This window comes from Hemibagrus wyckioides, linkage group LG19 (assembly GCF_019097595.1).
Source record: "Hemibagrus wyckioides isolate EC202008001 linkage group LG19, SWU_Hwy_1.0, whole genome shotgun sequence".
In the NCBI taxonomy this organism is placed as follows: domain Eukaryota; kingdom Metazoa; phylum Chordata; class Actinopteri; order Siluriformes; family Bagridae; genus Hemibagrus; species Hemibagrus wyckioides.
Window position 1 is genome coordinate 20410598 of NC_080728.1, and position 11903 is coordinate 20422500.

The following is an 11903-nucleotide window of genomic DNA, read 5'->3' on the forward strand; positions in this document are numbered from 1 at the left end:
TTTAAAAAGAAGAAAACACACTTACTGTTCACAATGAGTTTGGAGCCTCCACCAAAAGTGTACCACAGTGATACATTCTAATGAAACCATCGTACAAAAACCTCCATCACACTGCAGTGCACACACACACACACACACACTCACACACACACACACTCACACACACACACACACACACACACACACACACACTCACACACACTCATACACAGACACACACACACACACACACACACACACTTTGCATTGGTGGTCCATGCTTCAGTGCTCTGTGAGTGTTTATAGCCCTGTGACTTTAACACTTCATGACTGAGAGCTGCTGCTCAGCAACTTCACCCACAGCAACCATGACTTTGATCAGCGTCTTCATCTGCACATTGGCCCTCTGGACTCAAGGTGAGAGTTTAACATCAACTCACAGCCTCACACACTTCATTTCATACTAATTCTACACCACTTTAGAGCACAGAAACACAATCTATGTTTCTCTTCAGGATCCAGAGGTCAGGTGACTGTGACTCAGACTCCTTCAGTGCAAACTGTTGCTCCAGGAAACACCGTCACCATCAACTGTAGAACCAGTAGCAGTGTGTATGGTGGTAGCTATCTACACTGGTACCTGCAGAAACCTGGAGAAGCTCCTAAACTCCTGATCTACTATGCTACTAGCTTACAGTCAGGGACTCCAGCTCGTTTTAAAGGCAGTGGATCTAATACTGACTTCACTCTGACCATCAGTGGAGTCCAGACTGAAGATACAGGAGATTACTACTGTCAGAGTTACCATGAGATCAGTAGTAGCTATGTGTTCACACAGTGTTAGAGCGTGGTACAAAAACCTCGGTCAGTGAGAGTACACAGAGAAGCACTGCTGCAGCTGGGAGAGACTGCAGGTGCTGAGGGGGAGGATGTGAGAGGAGTCCACCTTTCTCAGCTGTGGATGAGGTTTTGTTAACATATTAATATATTAGTGATGGTGAAAATCAGACAGAATTTCCTCTGAAACTCTCTTAGGTGCAGCTTAAAGATGAATAACATCAGCACAGTCAGCACCATAAATACACTCCATACACACACACACTTTCAGCTGATCATCATCAGTCCACTACAATGTCTTTTACTCTCTTTGTGGAATTTTTCCTCAATGTGGAACAGCTATGTGTTTTCAACAGGAAGTGGATTATCTCACTATCTACACTCTTAGAAAGAAAAAATAACTAAGAAGGTTTGAGCTAAAGCAACAGCAGCCAGACTTACTCAGTAAAAAAAACATATTTATTATTTTCTTTTTATACTTTTTGTTCTGTATATAATTTGCCAGTTCTTTATGATTTGCAGTATTACTATTATTATAGCAGTTTTCCTAGTTTTACTTTTATAGACTTCAGATTTTATTATAACTTTAATATCCACATTAGGAATTTTTTAACTGAACATGTCTTAATTATTAACAAACTTCTCTTTATAATCTCTTAAATGAGATTAAACCAGAGAATTATATATAATCATGACAAAAAGGACAGGGTTTTTAAAATATCTCCACAGATGACCCTGAGTTATACAGCAGTTTGTGTGAAACGTCTCAGTGATTCTTTATTTGTAAATAGATGACATTAATAATAAACTCTGTAAAAAATGGGTTTTTGTAGAGAAAACCACTGCATCAGCAGCACAGTCAACAACCTGAGCACTGCAACAACCACACAGAAACTCTGACCAGTCCTGCCTGCTCCTGACCAGTCCCAACCTTCTCCTGATCAAAGTATCTCTAATATCACCCACTCCTACATGAAGTTTAACCCTTCATACCCTCTCTTGCAGAAAGCTGACCAATATTACTGGCTCCTGCAGAATAATTGACCAATCGTGTCCACTGAAGCAGAAACTTTGAGAAATCCCATTCTCTCTTGAAGAACATTTGACTAATTCCATCTGCTCCTGCAGAATAATTAATCATTTCTGCCCACTCCTGCAGAAACGTTGACCAATCCCAGCCATTTCTCCAGACAGTTTGACCAATCACCTCCTGCTTCTGTTCAGAGTTTTAATCTCACCTGTTTCTGCAGAAAGAATGACCAATCCCACCTGAGGACTGAAGCACGAAGGAAGCTCAGCACATTTAGTATCTTCTTGTATTTCCTCTGTATTCAGTAAAACTGCTAGGCTCTTGATATATCTTGAATATATCTTGTTACTCTCTGACTTGGGCTCAATCTGACCCTGGGCTTTCTGTGTGATAATATTTGTTCATGACCTCATCGTATGAAGTCCTTTGTTTCGTAGGTGTCTTCATGTTTTCTTTCAGTTGCTGCCTCTGCTCTACTGCTCTCAGATGCTGAAAGAGTTGTCCTTTCATACCCACTTACACTACATGCACCATGTCAGGTAGTCACCATTCTTAATAATATTCAGGCACTTGACCACACAGCATCATTCAGGCTATGAAGCCATCTTCTGTGCCAAACAAAATCTCCCTATCAAACCCGTGAAAGCCCAAAATATCCCAGCTGTCCTGTTACACTGCCTCGTGTACTCCTGTCTGGAGGAACAGGCCTCTGATGGCTGGTTGGAGTACGACTGTTTGACTGAGATTTCAGAATCATCATCTCTGTCACAGCATCTGTTGGAGGACAGGGCACACATATTTGTGTAGATGGCTCATGTTCTAAACCCAGTGATAATACCACCTTGTGTGGATATTCAGTCTGTTCTTTACCTATTATTGTAAATGAAGATCCCTCTATTCCTTTTCTTTCAGCTCAAGCTGCTGAACTTGTTGCTTTAACAAGTGCATGTTGTTTGTTTAAATACGAATTGGTCAAATTTGGCGTACATGTGGATTTAATGCTGCTGATAGTAATCCCATGTCACATGCTGCATTGGTTTCTGATCTTTTAGAGCAGGGGTGTCCAATCTTATCCAGAAAGGGCCGGTGTGGTTGCAGGTTTTCATTCCATCCAAGCACAAGCTACACCTGATTCCAACTGGCTAATCAGCTGTCTGGTTTCTGCTCGGTTAGAATGAAAACCTGAACCCACACCGGCCCTTTGCGGATAAGATTGGACACCCCTGTTTTAGAGGCCTCAATATTACCTAAACATCAAGCTGTCATTAAGGTTAAGGGTCATGACCTAGGAGATTCTGGCTTGTGGTAACTCTCTAGCTGATGAATCAGAAAAATGGGTTCCCAAAGAGGACAAGCCCTCACCTGTTGTGCACAAAACAGTCCCAGTATTTTCTCTGTTTACACACATTTTGACTCCACTAGATATTGACATGTTATTTATCCGAACTCAGACTACAAAACAAGATAGTCTCCAAGTCCACAAGACCGCATTTCACTCCCCTGCTAAGTCTTACCATTTCCTGTGTGTCATTTTCATGGTGTTTCACATGCTGCATGAAGAGGGGTGAATAGAAACATCAACAAACACTTGTCTATTCTCAGTGTTACTAAAACTGCTAAATTGATTCTAGATGTCAATATTTCAATATTGACTGGAATTTTCACATTCCCTAGTTCAGGAATAGTAGAAACAAACAAACAAACAAACAAACAGCCCAAACTGGGCGGAGCTCCTCCCCTCAGTTCTTTGTGAAACTCGTCTGACACCACATTCAACAACTATCTCCCTTTTAGATAATTATGGGCCGTCCATTTCTAACCCCTTGGACTAAAGCTAATGCTGGTGTTTCCTTTTCAGGCGACTTGGAGGTGATTGTCAGCGATTTCACTTAAGCACTAATTTAGACATTAAACAGTGTGCATGCTAATGTCTCTGCCTCTCTCCCTCTTCTCACAGAGCAGCCGACTCACCCTTTTTCTCCCAGTTTATGCTGTTCTAGTAAAAATCCTCATCTCTCCTCACAAGGATCTTCAGAGACAGAAGAGACTCAGCAATCAAGCATTCCTCAGAGCGCTTCACCTCATCTCACCTTTTCACATACACATAGAGAAAACCCATGTATTAGCTTTTACACGTCTGATAATCTGACCAGGACTAGGAATGTTAACGTTCCTAGACATTTTTTTAGACTCTTTGGTTATTCTAGAACTTGCTCACACTGTGATCCTGATAGACTGATAAACTCAGCCTTTGCTTATAATAAGTGATTCAACAAAAACATGTTTATTATACTCTTAGTAGGGGTCTTCTGCTCCTCTGACTGCAGTCTTATGCCTCAGCAGCAGCGTGGTGGAAACATGGCATGTGCTTTTTCTTCAGAAAATACTCACGATTTATCTGACATTCCTAATATATAATGGATTTTGTATTCCATTTGACCTTTTCTGTTGTTATCGTGTATTTTTCAGTGCATTTCTGCTTGCAGTTGGTGAACCGTATGTGCCCTCGTCAACAACACTTATGTAGCACTTCCACTCAACACAACATAGTAGGTCTTGCTTCTTGCTGAATAGGACCAACCTCTGACCTCTGACCACCTTCTGACCTCTGGCATGCATGGCCTTAAAGGGTGACTGTTGTTTGAGTTTGGGGCTGTGGGATGGTCCAGTGGGCAGTGAGACTGTCTTTGATGCTTCTTAAGAGTTGGGACATACATCTTATGATCATGATATTTTGTTTTGCTGGACATGGACAGTTTCTTCTTCCATAATGTAGAAAATGCTTTTTATAATCAACTCTCCAAACCTCCACTGAACACTTTAACCTCCACATCTGTTTCTGCTGATGTTTTGTTTTGTTTTCCAGTAGATAACACTGTATATTATATCTTTCTTCTGTATAAATTCTCACTGTTAATCTCAGTAAATTTTGAAAAGTTTTACTATTCAGTCACTGTCTCTCTGTGGTTCTATGGCAGTCTCTCTCTGAATTCAGCTCAGAGGTAGCAGCAGCAAGGCGGTTCAGGCTTCTTCTCCAAGTAAACCTGAAAATTCTTACTGGTTTGTAGGTGTTCCTGCTCCATCTGTAGCTGTTCTGTAGGTGTATCTGTACACCCAGTGGTGTGGTGGTAGATCACACGTCTAGAAACACGGAGATTCCTGGTTTGGGTTTTGCTTGGGTCTGTCTAGTCAAAGTGGATTAATCACGTTCACACTGTTCCTGCAACCTTATTATTTACTTCAATAAACCCTGATTTCCCCTTCACTCATTATCAGGAGATTTACTCTTCCATTAAGTTCACTATTATCTTTCCTGTTAAAATAATAAGTGTTTTATTTATGTAGCACCTTTCTCAAAATCAGTGTCATTTATTGATCAGATTTTATGCTAATTAGAAGGAGTAATTAATTTTCTGCTTTAAGGATAAACCTTCCATTACTAAAGGATCAAATCACAAAACATAATCCTCCCATAGACAGAGACAGGTACCAGTTCATCATCTCACACTCTTACCAGGACCAGGAAGGTGTGGGGTGTGGGGGGTGTTATATGTGCTATAGTTCTTAGAGAGGCAGATTCAGTGATGCAGGAAATGAAAAATGTAGCGGACTGCAGTTAGAACCTTTAATGTGTTTCATGTGACAGAAGAATAATAGCCTACATATTAATCCTCACTTAAAGAGAGAGCAGTGAGGAGGAAGTGAGATTTACATTAACAGGACTGAAGAGTTTCATTTCTCCCAGAATAGAGCAGAAATTTCACCAGATGTTCAACTTCCTTCAGTCAAACTCACTGAAGCACAACACACAGCACTGAATCTACAGCTAATCCCACTCTCTCATCACACTGATCATCACTATTAACTGGAATAAAAGAACAGACAACGTCCAAAACTCAGCTTTATTTCAGCAAAAACTACAGGAAGAGCAACAGGACAGTGAAGAGAGTAAAGACAGAAATGTCAGCATTGTGTAGAATTGAAACTCTATTTAGGATGGATGATAAGCAGCTCTATGTTAAACTCTAGCTTGGATCCACTAGCCTTCACACTGACTCTTTCTGAACGTGACTGGATGATTGGCGTTGTTATGGGAGACCTTACAGCTGAACTCCTCCCCCTTTTCCCAGAGGTCTTTGCTGAGGGTCAGGGTGCTGCTGCGGCTGTAACGGCCACTCTTCTCTTCTTCCGCACTGGTCAGAACCCCGGTGTTCACCTGGGAGCCGTCCACTGTCCAGCTCACCAGCGCCCCCTGTGGAGAGTAGCCAGACAGCAGGCAGAGCAGCGAGGCCGATCCTTCAGACAGCTGCAGAGGAGACGGAGGGAGCAGAGACACGGAGGGAGCTGTGGGACCGGCTGGAGAAGAAAAAAAGAATTACTGATGTTTAATAAAGTCTGACTTCATGACTGAGTTTCATTGAGTACTTTATTATTTGACCTCAGTTTCAGTGCAGAGACAAAACAAACATGTTCCACACTGTAATTTATCTGGAAAAATCATTTTTCATAACAAGTCTTATTACTTTATACTTCAAACCTTCAGCATATTTAACTGCAGCAAATACAAATGTAGCTGATTACAGAAATATTCATTGTTTAACACAAACACACACAGCAGCTAACATCTGGATTTTACATCAGCACAAAGTCACTATATTTATTAAATGTTTATTATAGAGTAACTGCAGAGTTATTACATGTTGAATATATAGCAAGTGTGTCATTATTACATATTTAACATCAATTATTGTGTATTTGTTGAATGTTCAAGAACATTTCTATGGGATCTGTTCTGATACTGAAATGTATTCCTCAACACAGCATAATAATACACAATAAAATCAATGATGTAATTCTAAACATAAATAATCTAGTTTAAGTTTATTTATTCATGGAATTAGTAATGAACTAAACTGATTTAGTTTTAAAAAGAAGAAAACACACTTACTGTTCACAATGAGTTTGGAGCCTCCACCAAAAGTGTACCACAGTGATACATTCTAATGAAACCATCGTACAAAAACCTCCATCACACTGCAGTGCACACACACACACACACACACTCACACACACACACTCACACACACTCATACACACACACACACACACTCATACACACACACACACACACACTCACACACACACACACACACACACACACTCATACACAGACACACACACACACACACACTCACACACACACACACACACACTCTCACACACACACACACACACACACACTCACACGCACACACACACACACACACAAACACACACACTCACACACACACACACACACACACATACACACTCACAAGCACACACACACACAAACACACACACACACACACTCACACTCACACACACACACACACTCACACACACACTCTCACACATACAAACACACACTTTGCATTGGTGGTCCATGCTTCAGTGCTCTGTGAGTGTTTATAGCCCTGTGACTTTAACACTTCATGACTGAGAGCTGCTGCTCAGCAACTTCACCCACAGCAACCATGACTTTGATCAGCGTCTTCATCTGCACACTGGCCCTCTGGACTCAAGGTGAGAGTTTAACATCAACTCACAGCCTCACACACTTCATTTCATACTAATTCTACACCACTTTAGAGCACAGAAACACAATCTATGTTTCTCTTCAGGATCCAGAGGTCAGGTGACTGTGACTCAGACTCCTTCAGTGCAAACTGTTGCTCCAGGAAACACCGTCACCATCAACTGTAGAACCAGTAGCAGTGTGTATAGTGGTAACCGTCTCGCCTGGTACCTGCAGAAACCTGGAGAAGCTCCTAAACTCCTGATCTACTTGGCTACTAACTTAGAGTCAGGGATTCCAGATCGTTTCAGTGGCAGTGGATCTGATACTGACTTCACTCTGACCATCAGTGGAGTCCAGACTGAAGATACAGGAGATTACTACTGTCAGAGTGTACATGAGATCAGTAGTAGCTATGTGTTCACACAGTGTTAGAGCGTGGTACAAAAACCTCGGTCAGTGAGAGTACACAGAGAAGCACTGCTGCAGCTGGGAGAGACTGCAGGTGCTGAGGGGGAGGATGTGATACAGCACAATGACACACACTGTGGACCAGAGAAAACACACCACACTAATACACTAATACACACACACACACACACACACACATACACACACACACACACACACACACACACACACACACACACATACACACACACACACACACACACATACACACACACACACACATACACACACACATACACACACACACACACACACTGTGGACCAGAGAAAACACACTTTAACTGAACATATCTTACTTATTAACAAACAATTAGATAATAATAAACTCCCTTTAACAATCTTTAATGAGTATAAATCAGATAATTATTTGAAATCAGTGGAAAAAATAAACATTTTAAAATATATTAATTTATTTCAGTTCTGGACAGATGACCCTGAGTTATACAGCAGTTTGTGTGAAACATCTCAATGATTCTTTATTTGTAACTAGATGACATTAATTAGAAACTCTGTAAGGCACTGGGTTGAATTTCTACATTAATTATTAACACCAGTGATTTGCAGTTTCTTGATTTGATTGAATGTGAAATGGAAAAAATGTTTTTCTGTAGAGATTTCACAAAAACACTGCAACATCAGCAGCACAGTCAACAACCTGAGCACTACAACAACCACACAGAAACTCTGACCAGTCCTGCCTGCTCCTGACCAGTCCCAAACTTCTGCTCAAAGTATCTCCAATCTCACCCACTCCTACATGAAGTTTAACCCTTCATACCCTCTCTTACTGGCTCCTGCAGAATAACTGACCAATTCTGTCCACTGAAGCAGAAATTTTGAGAAACTCCACCACACCAACTCCTGCAAAACCTTTGATCAATCCCATTCTCTCTCTCACTCTTACAGAAACTTTGACCAATCACCTCCTGCTCCTGTTCAGAGTTTAAACAATCTCACCTGCAGAAAGTTTGACTAATCCCACCTGAGGATTGAGACCAAGCAGTACAATGTAATTAGCAGTACATTTTTATTCAATATTCATTCTTTCTAAGTGTATAGAGTGTACTTTAGAGAGAATATCTCCTTGGATTCATGCAGTGAAAGTCTAAAAACTCAGGAAATCTATTGTATAACATCTCACCATTAACTGTTTTAAGATTGATTTATCTATTGTGTATCAGAGATGTTATAGAGAGGCTTTTGAAGAGGAATGTATAAGAGGTCTCTCCAATCTGAGGTTTCTCAGTTACTGAACTATAAAACTTAATTTATTTGACTTATATGTTACTACAGGTGTTTTCATCCAAATATAACTGTTTGGGGTTTGTTTTGGAAAACCCACCTACACCCACACCCCCCTCCACACCCCATTCATATAAAACCCACACACAGGAGATAATGTTTGACTCCAATGAGAGCATATTTATTACAAGTAATCTAAAATAGGATTGAGTGAAAACAGCTGAAAATTTAGAACTAGTGCAACACACGAAACTAGAACAATGAACACAAAGAAAAAATAAAGTCATATATTGCTACAAAACCCCAAATATTAGAAAAATTAATACGAACATAAAATAAGAAAGAAAAACAACACCAGTAACTACACCAGTTACACTCATGTGCATCATGCCACAGCTGGAAGAGCTTTCAGTTTGAAGTGGGGCACAAGAGCGACACGGCACTTTCGGCAATAAACAGATTGATAATTTTCCACCAAACTGAAGAATAATACATAACAAATGAGTGTTTCCGTACCTTTCAGATGATATAAGGTATTCCTGATCAGTATTCAGATGAGGACTCAAATGGAAAAACATTAGCCTCGCTGTCATTTGTCAGTAGATCCAGCACTTCAAGTGTCGTATTTATAGCACCTTTTTTCCAGCTATTCTTTAATTTAAAAAAAAAAATTCAATTCAATTCAATTTTATTTGTATAGCGCTTTTAACAAAGAGCATTGTCTCAAAGCAATCTCTGTATGCCTCGGGATGGGTAGAAGAAGGGAAACAAGTGGAAAGTAATTAGCATAGCTGCTGTTCATAATATTAGCAGCACTAGATGATAATGTGTATTTAATCAGATGTACTGGAGCACAAGGTTATGGGATGTGTTAAATGTATGCCAGGATAAAGAGATAAGTCTTTAGTCCATGTTTAAACTGGGAGACTGTGTCTGAGCCCCGAACACTGTCAGGAAGACTATTCCAAAGTTTAGGAGCTAAATACGAAAACGCTCTACACCCTTTTGTAGACTTTGATATTCTGGGAACTACCAGAAATCTAGAATTTTCAGATCTTAAGTAATGTAGTAGATTGTAGCGTGTCAGAAGACCGGAGAGATACGTGGGAGCGAAACCAATTAGAGCCTTGAATGTAAGTAGTGCTAGTTTATAATCGATTCTAAGTTTAACAGGTAGCCAGTGCGGGGATGATAATATTGGGGTTATATGATCATATTTTCTTGATCTGGTAAGAACTCTGGCGGCTGCATTCTGGACTAACTGTAGCTTGTGTATTGAAGATGCAGGACAACCACCTAGTAATGCATTACAGTAGTCCAGTCTGGAGGTCAGGAATGCATGAACTAGTTTTTCTGCATCAGATACAGATAAAATGTTCCTAAGCTTGGCAATATTTCTAAGATGGAAGAAGGCTGTTTTTGTGATATTGGAAATATGATTTTAAAAGGATAAGTTGCTGTCTAATATTACGCCCAGGTCTTTCACTGTTGAGCTAGTAGTAACAGTACATCCTTCTAAAAGCAAGCTGAATTGTGAGAGCTTCTGTGTATTGGTTTTTGGACCAATAAGTAATATCTCTGTCTTATCAGAATTTAATAATAGGAACTTATCGGTCATCCAATCTTTATTATCTTTAACACACTCAGTTAATCTAGACAATTTACATAATTCATCTGGTTTTGATGAGATATATAACTGGGTATCATCAGCATAACAATGGAAACTAATCCCATGCCTTCTAATGATGTTACCCAAGGGAAGCATGTATACTGAAAAAAGCAGAGGTCCTAAAACTGACCCTTGTGGGACCCCGTATTTCACTGGCACTACACTGGACAGTTCTCCATTTAAATCTACAAAAAGGTATCGATCAGACAGGTAGGATCTAAACCATTTTAATGCCTGTCCCTGCATACCTGTGTGATTTTGTAAGCAATCTATGAGAATAAACTATAGACTATAAACACTAAAACTATATATATATATATATATGTAAAACCATAAAACTGTATATCTAAAGAATTTCAGGATTATGAAACCCTAAAGGATCCTTTCACAATACGAGTCCTGAGCTCCATGAGATCCCTGAAGAACGGTGATGTTTTACTAATCCCTCATTGTGGTTATCTTGAATTGATCCTGCCCCAGAGCAGGTTAGCTGTGTACAGTATGTTGCCATGGCGATCTACCCAGCTTAAAATCTGTGAGAGTGTAACTTTGGGTTATGAGTTTAACTCTGAAATCCTGCTTTGTGGTACATCCTATGATTATTTAAAGGGAGTAGTGTGAGTACAAACAGCTGAGTGTCATTAGTAATCTGGTGACTGTGAACAGCTTGACTGGAGGTCATGTGATGAAGTTGCAGGCTGAGGATCATGGGAGTTGTATATAAATCAGTGTTGTGACAGTGAAGGTGGGTTTCATTCACAGAGGTTTTGTTCCATTTGAAGAACTACAGCTTTTTTGTCCTCTGAATATTTTCCCACAGTAGCTTATGTTAGAAAAGTGTCTACATTTACACGAGTCCTTCACCACCAGGGTGCAGTGTGACACCATAAATACATTCAATACTGAAATCAGGCAGCTCCTAAACAGCTGGAAATTCCATGGAAGACAGGATTCATGATTCCAGCAGGATCCAGGAATTGTTTGGACTGTTCTGGTCTCATAAAGTTAAGAATACTCTGTATCTGTGGGATTGTCCTCCTAGTACTGATGCTCCTCTATCTCAAATCAAATTTAGTAAATTAAGTGTAAATCGACTTCTTATAAAGTTTCACACAGTT

The 11903-nt window shown here is 40.1% G+C and overlaps 2 gene segments (V, D, J or C); both read left to right on the top strand.

Annotated features, from left to right (window-relative positions):
• The first annotated feature begins 305 nt into the window (after positions 1-305).
• LOC131369761 (immunoglobulin kappa variable 1-39-like) lies at positions 306-4995 on the top strand. The segment is given in 2 exon segments: positions 306-396; positions 495-4995. Coding segments are annotated over 2 exon segments (420 nt in total).
• Positions 4996-7320: 2325 nt separating this feature from the next.
• LOC131369754 (Ig kappa chain V region K29-213-like) lies at positions 7321-7838 on the top strand. The segment is given in 2 exon segments: positions 7321-7411; positions 7510-7838. Coding segments are annotated over 2 exon segments (420 nt in total).
• Positions 7839-11903: the final 4065 nt, after the last annotated feature.